This window comes from Schistocerca nitens, chromosome 3 (assembly GCF_023898315.1).
Source record: "Schistocerca nitens isolate TAMUIC-IGC-003100 chromosome 3, iqSchNite1.1, whole genome shotgun sequence".
NCBI classification, from domain to species: domain Eukaryota; kingdom Metazoa; phylum Arthropoda; class Insecta; order Orthoptera; family Acrididae; genus Schistocerca; species Schistocerca nitens.
The window spans coordinates 35,353,697-35,371,273 of NC_064616.1; the positions used below are offsets into that span (position 1 = coordinate 35,353,697).

The following is a 17,577-nucleotide window of genomic DNA, read 5'->3' on the forward strand; positions in this document are numbered from 1 at the left end:
GCCGTTCGCAAAATTTGGATTATAAGTGAAAGCTTTTGACTTGCCTGCAACCATTTTAAGTAAATTTAGTCACTTTGTTTCAGACGGCGAAAAAGGTGTTCGATCCTTCGGACAATTACACGCCGACACGGAAACGTGGTCGTCCGGCTGGAAGTGGTAATAGCAGCAAGAAGGAAGTGCAGCAGACAGGCGGAGTATGCTGTCTCTGCAACAGCAGCAGTAAAGACACCAGCACTCGCAAGGCTGCTTCCGAGAAATTACTCCAGTGCAGGGACTGCTCAAACAGAGGTTAGTGGACGGATCATTTATTAACATACAGGGCTGTGTTGCATATGCTTCAGATTTTTCCTGACACCTGGGACCAGTAACTGGTTTCAAAAAGTCTATCCCATTTTACTACTGTGAAATATTACCGAAATTCTACCAAGACTGCTAAAAGAAAAAAAAAGCAATTCCCAGTGTGGTTCGAAATGTTGGACGATCAAGACGCTGCTGCTGTGGTAACCGCTTTATTTGTTGCAAGCAGAAGAAAAAAAGATAAAAAATTGGTTCAAGAGGTGTCAAATTCACTCACAAATACTTGAGAGGGGTTGGTTCAAATGGCTCTGAGCACTATGGGACTCAACATCTTAGGTCATAAGTCCCCTAGAACTTAGAACTACTTAAACCTAACTAACCTAAGGACATCACACACACCCATGCCCGAGGCAGGATTCGAACCTGCGACCGTAGCAGCCCCGCGGTTCCGGACTGCAGCGCCAGAACCGCACGGCCACCGCGGCCGGCCTGAGAGGGGTTGAACGAGATAAATTGTTACTGGAACTTTTTATACATTGATGTTGGAATATTTGATAAGTTACTGCCAAAGGTTGTCCCCTATAAATAATAATTAAAAAACACTACAAAGAGAAGTAATTGCAACAAGTCTGCACTAATCTGCTATAATATCTTGCTACTGGCAATTCTTTCGAAGACGCGATGTCCCCAAGTGCAATTTCACATCTAGCTATTGGGGCCAGTTATACTTCGCATTTATTTAAAATTAAACAATAGGACCCATAAAATTGGAAATTATATGGGCAACTGAGTGTCTAAATTTTCCGGATTTTTTTTATCTTTGACATTTCATTATGCTTGGAATGATTCGTACAATTCGATGCACTTTAACGTGAATTATCCTTCTTGTTTTTAACCAATCTTACTAAATAGTCACAGTTGCGAACGCAGAAGAAGAGAGATTATTCTTAAAGGAAGTACGTGAGCAACTGGCAAAGATATTGTCAATATTGCGCGCAGACGGCGCAGTATTTCTCAGATAACACCATATGATTTTAAAGATTTTCATCTCATTAATATTACTGTAAAATCTCTCAACATAACTCGTACGTATTCAGTATTATTGCACACAAGGGAATGTTGAGCACTAACATACCCCGTCTAGGGCCCAAATTAGTATGCGCATTAGTGTGTACGGGAAATGTGCTAGTTGTTTAAAACGTGCGGCCGAAAACTTTATGAAATCATTCCGGTGAGTGGGAAATACACTTCCCCACAGCTCACCGCTCCAGCATTCGTCTTGCTACCACAACACGGACCTCCGTTAGTGAGATCCTATGAGGATGACGCTGTCGCCACAACTGCTAGACTTCTGCTGATGTTGCACGAATTGGTTTCCAAACTGCTGCACGGATTGTCGACGCATTGGTCATTAGGCCAACCTCTCATTCATCTTCGTAAATTACTTTTGAACGGCTGCAGAAAGAGCAGGTGGCTGGTGTCTTCACATCTGCTCCAACACTCAACTTTCAGTGAGGAGGGCTGGGGATTGTAGAGTCCCTTCAGCGAGTAGAATGAGCTATGCGCAGCCACATAGCGTCAAGCTGTTTATATGAGTACAGATTATCCGTTCATTGTGGGTATTTCAACCATAGATTTATTAAATGAGTGTAGCAGTTATCCACTCAGGCCAGGGATGGCGAACCTTTGTGCATCTACGTGCGGTTTTTTCCAAAGAAATGTTATATACGGCTTTGGTGTGGTATCAAGCAAATCGTGGAACTAAATTTTGATACGGTATATTACTGTTCTTTCCTACCTTTATTATGTGCATGTTTAAACTTACGTGAATGCATGAATACATGCATATTTTAAGATTTGATAGTGCATAGAAATTGGGGCTCTACTGATAAATGAAAAAAAAAATACTGAATACTATCGTATTAACACACTTTATCTACAACCACAAATAGACCTTTTATAATGCAATCATAATACAAACATTTTTAGTTTATCTAATTCAAAAAATCGCGATTTTTGTTGTTGCAAATTAGATGCCAAATAATTTATATTAGGTGCGTACTCCGTAATTGTTAGCAGAATGCAAACTGAACTCGTCATCTGACAAACCGATTTTTAACAAGCCATTAACGTTATACATTACAGAAAATGACTCGTATACTTAGAAACAGAAAATATTGGCAAGATAGCAAACGCCAGGTTCTTTAGACAACCATCTGTCTGGAATTCCATATATCCATGATTTTAATGTCTGTATTTTTGCTCATATTGCCTGACAGTCTTTCTAATTCGTTTACTTCCAATTCTTTTATTGTTTAGACTGGAAATCAATTAGCTGCATTTCAATTCCAAACCAATTAAATTTAGACAAGTTCAGTTTATCCAGTGACGTCACATCTAGATACATTGTAGATTTTAAAGTTTGCGCCAACTCTTTGAACTGAGAAAACATCGATGAAAATTCTCCTATTGAAGAGTGTCTTACAGAGGAGAATTCTTTGGTAACTTTTTCTTTGCCTAGCTTTCCGTGTATTTCAAAATCGCTGGTCAATTTTTGTGCAAATTTGGGAAACATCAGTAAGCTATTGTACACTGAGCTGACTTAACCCAATAACACTTCAAACTTTCTTTTATTAGAAGCTTGCGACGATACATGTTCGCTTTGTCTACGGCCGTTATATTACCAAGGGAAACAAAACCACCCTTGGGGCGCACAAAGCTTGTTGATGATGCGTAATGCAATAGAATTAAAGAAGAGGATGTTCACTGTGTGCTTCGAATAAACTAATAACCTATTTTTCCCCACCGCATTGAGCCCAATATCAGTCGTTGTCTAAACAGTTTTGCTAAAATCAATTTGTATTTCAGTAAGTGAATTTCTAACATTCTTACAAATATCTATGCGCTTAGTAATTGCTGGAAACTTTTTCTTTGATGTTATTTACAACTCATTATTGAGCAAACGCAGCCAAACGGGCAAATTTTGTTACATCTGTATTTTCGTCAAAACAGCGAATATAAGAAGACTTGATGTCAAGTTTTTTTTGTTGTTTTACATTTTCCACCAGGTTTAGGATTCTGTCGTTTATTGTGCTTCTAGATAAAGAAATTTCTTCCACGCACTCAATTACCTTACCTTTATTTTCAAAATCTTCAAAAAATGACCGGGCACATGCTAACCAAGTTTTCAAAAATTCCTCGTCGCCGTAAGGTTTATGACTGTAGGCAATGGTATTTTCAGCAGAGAAACTTGGGGCGCTGACATGACTATCCTTGCTAATATACTTACTCATAGATGTCGTCTGTGTATTGCTGTCCTTAATAGCTCATGCAGTGAATTCCTTTTGCTGTAGTTGGCGTTTTAGACAAAGAGATTTGTTTCATAGTGCCGTTTTGCAGACGATGTATTACATACTACTGTCGCGCTTCATAAATCACCTTGATATTGTCTTCAAACATTCCATTTTTCTCAGTCCACCAAGTTTAAAATCCTCTGTTACACTTAGCTTTAACTTTTTGTTCTTCTGCCAAACTAGTCATGTTGAATAAAACAAGTTTAAAATAGTACTATGTGTAATTGCAGCAGACGATCTAAACGTGGCAATAAACTAAAATAGATAGGTGACCACTGTTGAGGCTGTACGGTACTTGTCGGGAGTCGTTACTGGAACAGCTGCCAACCTATGCGATCTAAAAATGGATGATGCATTATTATTAATGCATTATTACTAATGCACGATGTACTCAAGTACATCGTGACGTGATTCACAGTGAGTGAAAATGAGCTAAGATCAGTGGATGCGCTAAGATCAATGGAACGATAGCCCGTTCGCGATGAACTTTGCTACTATCACTTCAAATGCAGTCGAACAAATTATTTCGTTTAGGTAAGCCTATCTACATTCCTCATTTATCGCCGTGCCCACATTATTTGGTTGTGTACCACTAACGACATGCATGTCACCGCTTCACCATCCGTGACATAGACTGCTTTTTCTTTGTTTTACAACTAGTGTCCACTTTTTAAACCATTATCCACTGTTAAACTTACAAAAAATCACACTGTGCTACTGCTATGAAATGGAACATACTGATGTGTAAGTAAATTAATGGAAAAATGGTTACCTAGAGGCAGGTGTCAAACATATGGCAGTTTGTTACATTGTTTCCAGTCGCTTTGGTTTACAGATTTCCCTGTTGTTGTTTTGACAGTTGTTTTACATAAGTTGGAAAATGTGCAAGGATTACATAATCTCCAAAGAAAGACTTAATAAAATAAAATTTATAAAATGATGTACGAAACCGGAAATTCTAAAATGTAGAAATTTCACTGTGTATAAAAAAATTATAAATAATACTACATATCAGTTTGGAAATTATGAACGAAATTCACTACTTTTGTTTTAATTAACTGCAAACAGAGTGCCAGTAAAATTGTCGAGATAACTTCTGTTTCATAGGTCAGTTTGGTGGTGTAGTGGTTTATTTTTTAAATGACTAAAGATTTCGATTTCTTCTACAACGATCATTTTCTTCCCGTCGCATGCTGAAGGGTTTGGAGGTTGTCAGTGTTTCGGAACGTATTTAGATTGTTTCTGAGATCCATTACAAATGCACTTTCGATTAGTTTCATTAGATTCTGTGTTTTTAAGTCCAAACTCCAAATTTTTTAATACATATATTACTGATTATTTAATGGTTCTGTTCGAAGGATGATGTGTTGTATGCTACTTTAAATTTTATTTTCGGTGCAAAACCCAATTTTGATTTTAGTTGATTTAAAATTTTCACTATATTGTTTTTCATACATTGCTATAATACGAGAGTAATGCGAAACTAGTCTTTTCTTTAGTTGTTTCTCTATCCAGAGTAATGTCATTGGTGGCAGACTTAAAATTTTAACTACTCATTGCACATTTCTTTTATCAATCGCTGATAAAAATCTTTTAATTTGGTTAAATTTTCAAGAATTGCTAATTTTTTACTAATCTCGTCTTGAAACTGACAATTTATCATTTTCCAGAGCACTGCATGAAAGTATACTTTTATGGATTGCTGGGTGTCACGATCCCTTACTGTTCGTCTCTGTAGTTGTTGGTTTCCAAAAAATTGCGAATTTGTGCATTGAATCTTTTTATTAGACCATCGAAAATGTGAATACAGTTATTTGGAATTCACTGGCGATTTGGATCTTCTCACTATAGTATTTTTGCCTGCATATTAGCATTGTCCATTACTGCACCATTCAGCTTACTTCGTTATTCACCCTAAGATGTTGTGTAAACTACTTTCTCAGCTATCTGTTTAAATTGCTCAATTTTTTTCCTCTGATATCGTTAATGAATTTGTCGGCTAAGGTTCACCCATGCAATTCCCCATGGCTAAAGTGTTGAGCTGTGTGTACATACACAACATTCTGAAAACTAAAGTAGTTTTAAGAAATAGTAAGTTAAAAAACTTCAATAAGCTCACATATTTCAGCTGGACAGATTGTCGTTTGTAGTTATCTTATTTTCAATATCTACGGTTTCTTCATTGGAAATATGCACAATGTAATATCAAGAGAGACCAGTTTACTGTTGTTAAGAATACTAGTATTTTTGATTTGTTCAGTTAAATCTTGCTTTTTTTATAGTGTATTTCTTCTCATATATCATCTTCGAGTAAATAAGAGTGTTTTTACATAAAATGTATGAGGGGCTGTAGATACTCCTAACAATAGATCATATGGAAATGACCCTTTTATGAACCTTTATTTGTGCATGTAGCATTAGCGCTTTGCATTTTTTATTCTATCTGTGAAGAGGAAATTGCATTTTAGGGTGTTTCTGATTTATCCATTAAATTTGTGTGTGGGATCACTTTCCAGCTTATTTATATTACTTTTTTCAAAAAATTCGTAGAAGTTATTTTTGTACTGATCAGTTTGTATTGTAACTAGTATTGCCTTTGTGAACTTGAATACCTATTGCATCATGTGCTTTTAATTTCTCGTTAATGCATCAAAGTGTACAATGGGCAGTGTATTTGTAATTTACACCCTGTAAGCTAGGGTCATCTTTATTCTCAATTTGCTAAGAGAATTTTTTTAAATTTTCGGATTTCCCAATTTCGCAGATCATCTTAATTTCATTTTTATTAGCTCTTTCTTCTTTGGATACACAAATACATATATAAATAGATTTCTGAAACTGTTAGATCACCCTCATTTCTGTTCTTTGTCAACATTATATTATTGCTCATTTCCCACACTGTCTATAAACTGTTAAAAATCAAGAACTGTTAGATTTGTAAACCAAAGTGTCTGGGAACACTGCAAATTTGCTGCCATTTTTATACTATGGCAACTTTTTCTAGTTAAACGCTGGATAACTACTTAAAAAGTTGAAACTAGTTGTGAAACGAAGAAAATAATCTGAGTGGAAAAATGCCACATTCATTTGACTATACCATTCCTTCAGCGCCAAACTTATATGCTAATGCAGCACTATGTGTCTTTTGTCTGCTTTTGAAATTCACTACTACCTCTGCTGTATGTTGACCGAGTATGGCGGATCAAGTATGTTCTGAAACGCTGAAGTGACACAGTGGTTAAAACACTGGGTTCCTATTCGGGAAGATGGGTGTTCAAATACTTGTCTTGTAACAAGACTTTTGCTTCTGTAGTTTCTCTAAATCATTTGACACACATGCTGGGATGGTTCCTTTAAGAGAGACACGGTGAATTTGTTCTCCACCCTCCCCCAGTATGAACCTGTTCACTCTTTACAGACCATCTTCGACTGGAATTTCAAAACTTAAACGTTTTATGTTCGTCCTGTAGAATTCTCGGTTAATGTTGGCTCATTAGGCGTAAGTTAGTAGAGTGGCAGGGGGCATTTTGGCCAGGAATTTGCTAACAACCTAATCTGTGGTTCATATTACAGCAGACACAATCGTGCAAGTCGGATTTCGCTGACAACAGCATCAGTACTTCCTTATCTCCATGGTCAGTCCAGGAATCATGACATACTGCTACACGCAAAAGTCAGGAAGGCGGAAGGGGGCTGCACTCCCACCCCAAGGACTCCCGCTCTGCAACCAAATAGCGTAAAAGTATGCGAATTGCCGAAATTTTGTCCACTGGTTGCATTACTGACCTCAAAAATTCGTTTAAGCACTGGCTCACCGGTCACATTGGTAACTTTGATTTGAAGCTGTACGTAATTTGCAGCAGAATATTAGCTGCACTGAAAAATCGAGTGTGTTTCGATCATTGTACCACACCAATAGATGGCTCCACTGTTCAAATTGTCCTTAGTTCGTTGTACCATGGGAAAGTAGTGATCACTGTTTCCAACAGACGGCTCTGCAGTAAAAAAACGCAACAGAGTCGTAAGCTAAGATGTTGCAGCATTCTCAAGTATCTGCAAAATACGTTGGCAGCGCGAATACTGTGATATTACGTTACATTTTGAGGTCAACTCATGAGAAAAAAAAAGCTGTAGGACTCAAATCAATCTGTGATGTCACAGTACTGCAAAAATATGTCTTCAGTATAAAAGTAAGTGCACGTTAATTTCCGCATAAACACACATTCGTCGAGTTAGTTCTTAAATATCTAAAGTATGCACCGGAATGATGGATTTCTACGTCTGATAAGCTGACATTTGGAAAAGACGCTGAAACTACGAAGCTGGAAGCGAGACCACGAGACCACCTACAATAAATCAGACGTTAAGGCAGATATCGATAGTTGACAATATGGTGGCAATCATCGGGGGAAAACAAACCAGCGTGCTTCCAGTTTCGTAATGTGATTTTACAGAGATTATTAGCTGAAGCATTAATTATTGCCTATTATTTATGGTATATGCTGTGAATGTCGTCAGAAGTGCTACGCTAGTATTTATGTTCTAGATTCTCTAGTAATTCGTCATAATTCAAAGTGTGAACTGTTCTTGCGATGGGTCGTAGCTGTTGTGTACCAGGATGGAAATCCAGTTATGGAAAACGTACAATACTTCAACATTTAAGTTTCCCAAAGAAATAGCATTGAGAAACAAGTGAATTAAACTAATTCAGAGATAATTTTGAAGTGAACGAGAAAACTGTGGTATGCATTAAGCATTTTGAGCCTAAGTTTTAGGTGAGCGAAGACATTTTTCCTGTGCAAAATAGTGAACCCATACGTGTATCACGTCCGAAGCTCGAGGTCTAGCGGCTAGCGTTGCTTCCGCTGGATCCCGGGTTCGATTCCCGTCTGGGTTGGAGATTTTCTCTGCCTGGGGACTGGGTGTTTCTGTTGTCCTCATCATTTCACCATCATCATTCGTAGCAGTGGTTACATTGGATTGTGAAAAAACTGGACTGTGTAAAAATTGGGACTTTGTACGGGCACTGACGACCGCGCAGTTGAGCGCCCAACAAACCAATCATCATCATCATCATCATCATACGTGTACCACGAAAAATACCAAGCTAACAAATGATGCAATTTCAACTATCTCTCTTAATCGACCATCGTATCACACAGTACTGGTCCTAAGGAAAGGAAAAATCTTGAAGAACGTGTTAACAGCTATTGGATCGTGATGGATGTAGTTTCAGTAATTGGTGTGAAAATGACAATATACCTGACTTTCAGCATTTTAAAAGCGAAGTGTAGAAAAGGAATGTTTATCCATTTACGCGTGTAATTGATGACTAAGTGTCTTTTATTAAATTAAAGGATGATTCAGTCAGTTATGTGCCATTAGTTTGTGTGCTTCAAGATATCAAGTTCCTTGGAAGTAATTGGTTCACAAAAATGTTTGCCTACAGAAACCTTGAAATGGATATTACAGTCTGGGGAGCAAGAGGACTTGAAATGTGACAAATCGACGATATTGAAATGTGACAAATGGACGAAATTTGACAATCTGGTTAGTCACCTAAGTGGTTTCACAGATAGGTCTATTGGTATCATTGACAAGGTTATAATTTTAGTCAGTGTTGTCAAACAACCACTGAAAGCAGGTAGTGATTTTATTGATGATATAGACCCTAAAATAGAATTTGTTTCGGAGCAATTACAACTTGCAGGCACAAAGCAAATTAGATATTCTCCTGAGCTTTCGATATGAGCAGCAACCATTTGCTTTTCATTTTCTGGTGCCTACTATCAATTGAGAAAAACAAATGTGTTAACATTATCTCAGCCTGCCTATTTAAGGCAGTTTCTATGTTAAATTGGTCCAAATTAACCATGTATTGGTCTATCACAGATAGCTTTTTTGAGGGAAATAAAAATTCTTCATGTAAATGACATGATAATTTCAGTGATGGTAGATGAAGTTTATGTTAACTCAAAATTCTCTTATAAGGCAGGAAAGACACTTGGTGTTGCTGCGAATACTTCAGATACTACAAGAGCAGGTACAATGCAGGTTTTCATGGCATCATCTTTACATTCTGATTATAAAGAAGTAATAGCTCTCTTTCTTGTAAAAAATGTTAATTCTCATATACTACTGAAAATGACAATTGACGTATTAAAGATAATGCATGAGCTTGGATATGATGTATTTTTTGTAACAGACATTCATAGCACTAATAGGAAAATTTACAGCTTATGTGTGGTGGCACTTTATAGCCATATATTACAACTCCAATTGCTCCATCCAAATCACTCTTTCTTCTGTTTGACAGTGTGCACTTGCTTAAGTGTATCAGAAATAACTGGCTGAATGGAAAAAATGAATCATTCATAATGCCAAATATTGAGGAAACATTTGCTTTCATTAATGTCTTTCTACACAGTGATGAAGGGAATGCTGCATGTGAATATGTCAGTGAAGCAAATTTTTTTTAGATTTGAGGAACCTGTTTCATTCTGAGAAAAATAAACTGTTGAAACTTGCACCAAAGCTAGTGAGAAAGGCAGTGTATCCAACTTCTTTTGAGAGTCAGAATGTTACCATTGTTCTCAGTGTTTTTGATTCTAAAAATGTGGCTGCACTAGAAATTTTGAAAAGTCAGGGGATTGAAATGGCTCTGATAGCACTATTCAGTTTTTAAAATTAATCATTAAATGACCAGTTTCTAATGTGTAGCATCTCATGAAAAGCAAATACACATCAGATGATAATGCTAGCCCAATCACTGAATCCAAACTTATATTTCTTGAAAATTTGAAAACATATGTTGATATCTGGCATGCATTTCATACTCCGGGAAAACTAACCAATGAAACATACACTGCTTTCTCTCACACACCTGCAACAACAGTTCAATTATGCAGGTATATTTTTAACAATTGCATCTGGACCTACATTCTTACAGCAAAATTACACACTGATGCTTTTGTATCAAGATTTGAAGCTTATAGAAGGCTAAGTGGCTGCACACATCTATGAAACATGAAGTTACTTTAAATGGTTTTGCAGCAAAAGTAAATTACATCCTAAAACACCAAACACATGAAAATTTATATAAATTAGAACCTGTTCTAGAGGAACCAGCAAATATTCCCATGATGGATGAATATTTGAAAGTCTTGGTTTCTATTGCTAACTACACTAGCAAAACAGAACTTGAAAAGCTGAGAAAAGGTGGAAAATGTTCAGATTGTGAAGAAATGTTACAGACAGAGGACAAATTTCGTTGCAGTGTGAAACCAAAGAACTCCTTTCCTGTTTCAACCAACTGAATCGTGTACAATTCAAATGTCCTCCTTCCATTATGATTTCCTCATCTTGTAATATATATATAAAATTTTTCATGTACTGATTAGCAGCACATATGAATCACAATTTCTCAAACCTGAAAATCAGAGACATGCAGTACTTGCCTTAGGAACCGAATTGCGTGAAAATGCCATTAGTAACCTCAGTGATGTGTGCAAATGCGGCGTTCCTTTTAAGTCAATAATCAACGAAAGTACTAAGTGCTTACCAATATTTTTATTGATAATTACACAAAACTCTTGAATGAAAAGTGTGTTTCAAAGGAAATTGCTCGAACACTCGTAAAACAAAAAAGAGGAACTCATGCAGACATTTCAGCAAAAATAACAAAACGCAAAGTGGCCAAGCTGAGCAGCAAATAAATTCAACGGGTACTCAAAATCAAACCACTTCTAATGTATTACATAATGACGGTGGCTAGAATTAACTGCATGTTGTTTAATACAATTTTGAGCTTTAGTTGCACCCTTCACTTATTATTGTTATGTAACTTCTGTTTTGCAAATTATTATTAGTGTCCAAATATGCAATTTGCATGTGTTGTGTAGTAGTCTGTTTGGATCTGATTTTGAATTGCATCTCCAAATTTTACTTCGTCGTTGTAGTAATTGCATAATTTGTGACTTTAATACAACTTTTTGAGTTTGAATATAGAAAAATACACAATAATGCTTTATTAAGCAATTTAGAACCTACTTTCCATTTATGAAGTTCGTAAATAATTCGTATTAGGGTACCGCTGATATACTTGGCCTAAGACTACCGCGATCTTGATTTCTGTGTTGTCTGATTTATTGTAGGTGATCTTGGGTAATCCCTGTAGTTGTGCAAAGCCACTGTGCCAGGGTGACGTAGTGGTTAGGAAGCAGGAGAAACCCCAGGTTTGGTATACATTTTCGTTCGTCACTTCAGTCTGCATATATGCATCAACATGTGTTAAGTCGTTTTATCTATTTTCCGAATTATAGACTCTGACGTTGTCTTCGGAAATTTCATAACTCTGGTACTTTGGTTGTGTTGTTACGTTACAATCAGTCCATGTCCCTCTACATTTGAAGTGATATTTTATTAATAAAAATACCGTATACTTTCCTTCCCTAATACGACAGTTGTGTGTGTGTGTGTGTGTGTGTGTGTGTGTGTGTGTGTGTTGTAGTTAGTTACGGGATTTTATTTTCACGAACTATAGTTTCCAGAAATGCATCTGCAAAGACTGAATATACACTTTACGTATTTAGATACTGCTGCAAAATGAACATCGCACTTTTCGCAGTGCTAACGTATTTTTTAGAATATTTTGAGCAATATTATGGGAAAATTAGTCTGTAAAGCTGCCGGAGCATTCAGACGCAACCTGCTACTGTTCTACATAGCCTTGAAGAGACCTGTGACATTTTTATTAATAGGCAATGAATAGCATCGTTTATATTTTTTCTAGGGAAAAACGTGATTCATTATCATTTCCCCTCGTAAAATGAGGCCTGATAAAAATTTAAACGCGAAAATATTTACTTTCAGGGTGTGTTGTGACCAGCATCGAGAGTAGGCCTAATTACTTAAATTCAGTCTTGTCAATTGCCCACTTAGGCCAGTATTTTGCAGCAAACATGTATTTTTCTGCAATTGTAGGCCTGGTCGGGTTAGTTTCACATCGAATTATTAGGCCTAGAGTCTGAAATGTCGACTGTTGTTAGATGTTGAATCTAGCATTGGAAGTGCATACTTCAGAGACTTGAATACTAGTTTGGCGAATAAGTGTGTACGTGGACATTTACTTTTTTTACATTGAAGATACATTTATGCAAGATTGTGATATCACTTCGATTAGAGTTCTACAGCGTCTCTTTTTTCATGTATTAACATAAAGTGCATCTTTCGCGCTGTCGACGTTTTTTGCAGAAATTTTATTATATTGCAACATCTTAGCTGTGGAAAGTAATTTACGACTCCGTTGCGTTCTTTTACTGCAGAGCCATCTGTTGGTAACAGTGATAACTTATTTACTACTGGTACAACCAACGAACTTCTAGTTGACTAGTGCGTTGAAGAAGTCTCCTTAATTGGAGAAGCCTTTCTACGTAACTCATTACTCAGATTCAGAGTAGGCTTTTCCTGCTGTGTCCTATGGCAGAGACGTGGCTGATAGTTTCCCATCTACGCAACTTCGTCACAAAATGAATTTTGTACAGTGGCAGTGTCAATCGTCGCCAGTTAAAGTTGTTGTGGAAGACTTGTGTGTATGTGACCCCACCACTGGGTTCTAAGGGGAAAAAAAGTGTAGAGGCGGTTTGAAAATGAGGTAGAGATCCGACTAAGGCGTGAAAAAGAGTAACGGATTTAGCTTTTCTTACTGGCATAAAAGCCATTTAAAGAAGTCAAAATTCGTCTATTTGAAAATAAGCTTTACAGGAAACGTAACATTCAAAATACGTCTTCCATCACCGCAGTTAGCTCGACGCGCACAGGTTGTAATTTACTAACAAAATACCAGAGTAACTTCAACAATTTCAGTACCTGCATAGTGCAAAAAATGAAATTATTTAGTACTGTGTTGTCCGTTGCACGAGTTATTGCATCCTGGAAAATGCAGCTGGAGGTAAGTGATTTAAAAGATTTTGCCTTATCAAAGGATATGTAAGAGGGCGTGCTGGAAAGTAAAGACTCAGAGGTTTTTAATATGTCCTTAATATCGATCGATATCGTGCATATTATTGGGACAACTTTCCCACGTCTGCCGCTACAGGCTCCAAATTGTAGCATGCAACATAGCGATATGTAACGTAACTATGTTGGTGCGTGAGAAACAGCGTGCTGTAATTAAGTTTCTAACCTCCAATTGAGATCTATAGAAGAGCGAAAACTGTGTACGGTGGTGATTGTATCAAAGGGGCATGGTAAGTTGTTTGTGTCCTTACTGAAAGAAACGGTGATGCTAACCTCACCATGTGACAGAGGTTGGAGTGTTTCCAAAACTTAAAGATCGTCGAGGATTTCACTTTGACAGTGATGAAGCTGTGCAAGCAGAGGTGAGATTGAGGCTCCATCAACGAAGTTAACCAGTCTACATAAATGGTATCACCAAACTGGTCTCTCATTGGGAGAAATGTGTTTGTTGCCACTGACTGTTGAAAAATAGATGTGTAGACATGAAGAACGAAGATGTAGACTTAGTAAAGTTTGTTTTACTTAAAAAGCTTTAAGAGTTTCACACAAAAAATCCGAATGCGTTACTTTCCAGCACGCTCTCGTATTTTAGCGCCATGGACATATTATAGTGATATTGTCATGTTTCTGTCTAAAATTTTCCAAGTTGCATAGAGACAGATTTTCAATCATATGCGTTCTGCCAAACTCGTCTTTGAAGTAATTTAAAGTGTCAAATTGAGGACTGATCTGCATCCTGCTGTGGCTCGGAGTCTGACACGAAAATATATCTTCATTTAGAAACACATTTCGCTGATTAGTCAAATGTTTGTTCCTGCTTTCGATTTTGTTTCTTAGCACAGCCTTCTACAATCACATTTACTGAGATGTAAGCTCCTCAATAAAGAGTATCGGTGTTTCATTTTGAACAATATCGGCCTGCTCGGAAACAGACTTATTGTTTGATCGATATCGTTCAGAGTATTAGACAAAGTTCAAATGGCTCTGAGCACTATGGGACTCAACTTTTGAGGTCATCAGTCCCCTAGAACTTAGAACTACTTAAACCTAACTAACCTAAGGACATCACACACATCCATGCCCGAGGCAGGATTCGAACCTGCGAAAGTAGCGGTCGCGCGGCTCCAGACTGAAGCGCTTAGAACCGCTCGGCCACCCCGCCGACAGACAAAGTTCATTTCAAACTTAGAGGTCCTTGCACAGGTCAGCTTACTTGATTGGCAGTTTCAGGATTTCTTAATCTATACTACTATTTAAAGACATGCCGCTTAATGTTACCTAAAACCTCGGAAACTGCTTGACTAATGTACTTCAAATTTTTACAAGATACTCTAATAAACATTCAAATGGAGATGGGTTCAATATATATGGTATATACATTTATATTTACTACATAAACGAGAAATGTAGTTAGCAAAAATCTCGATAATTTCTTAAGTGATGTACTTCAATTTTTTACAAAACACATTAATAAACCTTTGGATGGACATAGGCTACAATTTTTTGAAATATATGTGGTATACTAATACACATTTAAAATTTACTCTACTACATCATGCCAAGTCGATGTTGTAAATTTGTTGCTAAAAATCTCGAATGGTTTATGGCCGATTTACTCCATATTTTTACACGATATTTAAATATACATTTGGTTGGACATTGGCTATATGTTTTTGCTGTATATAATATATAAATATATATCAGGACAAAGTTGTTACCAAAAATACATAAAAGTTCTTACCAACTTCTAATTTTTACTCGATACTCTAAACATTTAGACGGATATAGGCAGTATATCTTTTTAAACTAAAATCCACAGGCTCTGTTAAAACCATCTGCAAGAAAAAATGCTGTGCTCTGAAAATGTGCTGTTTCGCTCGATTTCTCAGATTCAGTTTTAACTGTGATAACAGCGCATTTAAACCACTAGAAAAATTGTTTCTGCCATATATTTTCAACAAATTATATACACTCACTATATCCTGTGTATGGCTTACCACGTTGTGATTAGAACTTTGAAATCCTCCCCCTGTGCAGAATAAAACTAAGTGTAATACTGTCATTGAAGCGTCACAGGTCTAGCAGCAGGAGAAATAAGTTATACCCTTTATACTATTTAACCCAGTCAGTTGACCGACTTACTGTAAGGAACTTCAATTACCAATGAAGTTTTCGATGGCTATAACAATAAACAAGGATCAAGGCGGGCAAGACGGGAGGAAATGGACAGAGAGAGAGAGAGAGAGAGAGAGAGAGAGAGAGAGAGAGAGAGAGAGAGAGAGGTGGAGGGATATAAGGAGATGGAGAGAAAGAGATGGAGCTTCCTTCTTTCAGCGTACTACATTCCGTGATAGAAAGTCGGCTGCAGTATTGTATGATAGAAATAACATTAAAAACAATCGTACATTATTATGGCGAGATATCGTTTAATAATGGCGATGTTCAGACTGTTTAAAGCAATCATTCAAAAAGGAATTGGTCTGCTCTCAAAATAATTCGCTGGTAAGTGATCATAAATTCACAGAAACGTTACGTAGTACGTTTATCCTTTCATCACAACACAATTTTCCACAAGAAGCCTCAAATGAGTGGACAGCGACTTTGTTCACGTTAATAGTTCTTGTTGATGCTGACGATAAATGTGCGTAGTGGCACTTAAAACTTCAAAATGGAAGCAATATGTAGGAATGCATAGTCTATTAAATTAGGAACTCTCCCACACATACCTTTCTGAAACCAATAAAAATATAAATTATGTGTAAAAGTTCATACACCTGATATTTCTGTTGGAATCATAGAGCGGTCTCCTCACACACTGATTCCTGTAATTTTTGAAATACATCGTGTATCACAAATTATTTGAATTTTGCTGGGATTAAAAATATCATTTCGTTATTTACGTACCTAAGGACCACGGTAAACTTACGACCAATATGACGTTTGTTGCATTGTCGTTTAAACAAAATTTGTTAAGAGTTGTCTTGCACGGCAATCACCACACCTTTTACCACCAGTTGTTTACTCGTCCCGGAAAAGCCCAAATGTTCCTCTGGCTGTTTCGTCTCTTCAGGTTGTCTCGCCATTCCCTTCACATCTTTTTCGATGTTAATGTGCCAGCAGGGTATTCTTGTTTCCGGTTTCGAGTCAGATTTGAGAGATGTTTCGTGCGTTTGGAGTTACTCATTGTTCGTATGTGGCCGTAAAAAGGGAACTATGCATCTGTATAGTGTGTGCGTGTTTTCTTTTATATCATCGAACATTTTCTAGTTTCGATTTCTAGATGTGGATGCCGATAGTGACAGATTTGTAAAGATGAATTTTGTTGTAAATGTTTCGTGTAGTTTGTAAAGCTGTTTTACATCGTAATCGTTCCGTATCTGATGTTTAATTGCTTTGTATCGTGCTTGATGTCCGACATTACTTCAATTTTTTCAAAAGATATTTGCAAACCACTCTGTTCCGCTACTAGTTTTAGTGCATTAATTTGTTCTGTTACTGTTTGAAACGGCGTGAGGTATACACAAGGAACTATCCGTTGGACTTAACTAACAAGGGTTGCTCTTATCTGTAGTACTTTCTCATCAAATACCATTCCTCCCAGTATGTTAATTAGCACAGGACGCTGAGTGGAGTCATTTGCCTTTTCAAAATATTCCTCTTAAATGCTGAACCTTAAAAGATATTCTGTTTTATTGTATACCAGCTTTTTAGCAATCTTCAAAATATTTTGCATTGTTAGTCTGTTTGCACAAAATTCCTCGCAATTAGTAACTTAAAAATAGTCCTTTTCCACACCTAAAAATCTCTCCTCAGCAGCTGTCAGCTCTTCATCCTTCAATGGATTTTGTACAACAATATTGATGAATTTGTCATCTTGCGATCTCAATTACACGTTCAGTCCAACAAATCA

General features: G+C 36.9%; 1 protein-coding gene across 5 annotated transcripts in view; it reads left to right on the top strand.

Moving 5' to 3' along the window:
* Nucleotides 1-17,577, top strand: part of LOC126247980 (polyhomeotic-proximal chromatin protein) — a 268,986-nt gene that overhangs the window by 214,986 nt on the left and 36,423 nt on the right. For all 5 annotated transcript variants that reach the window (XM_049948549.1, XM_049948548.1, XM_049948552.1 and 2 more), the window contains one exon: nt 84-288. In XM_049948549.1, the coding sequence (XP_049804506.1) occupies nt 84-288 (205 nt within the window). The remainder of the gene's footprint in view (nt 1-83; nt 289-17,577) is intronic.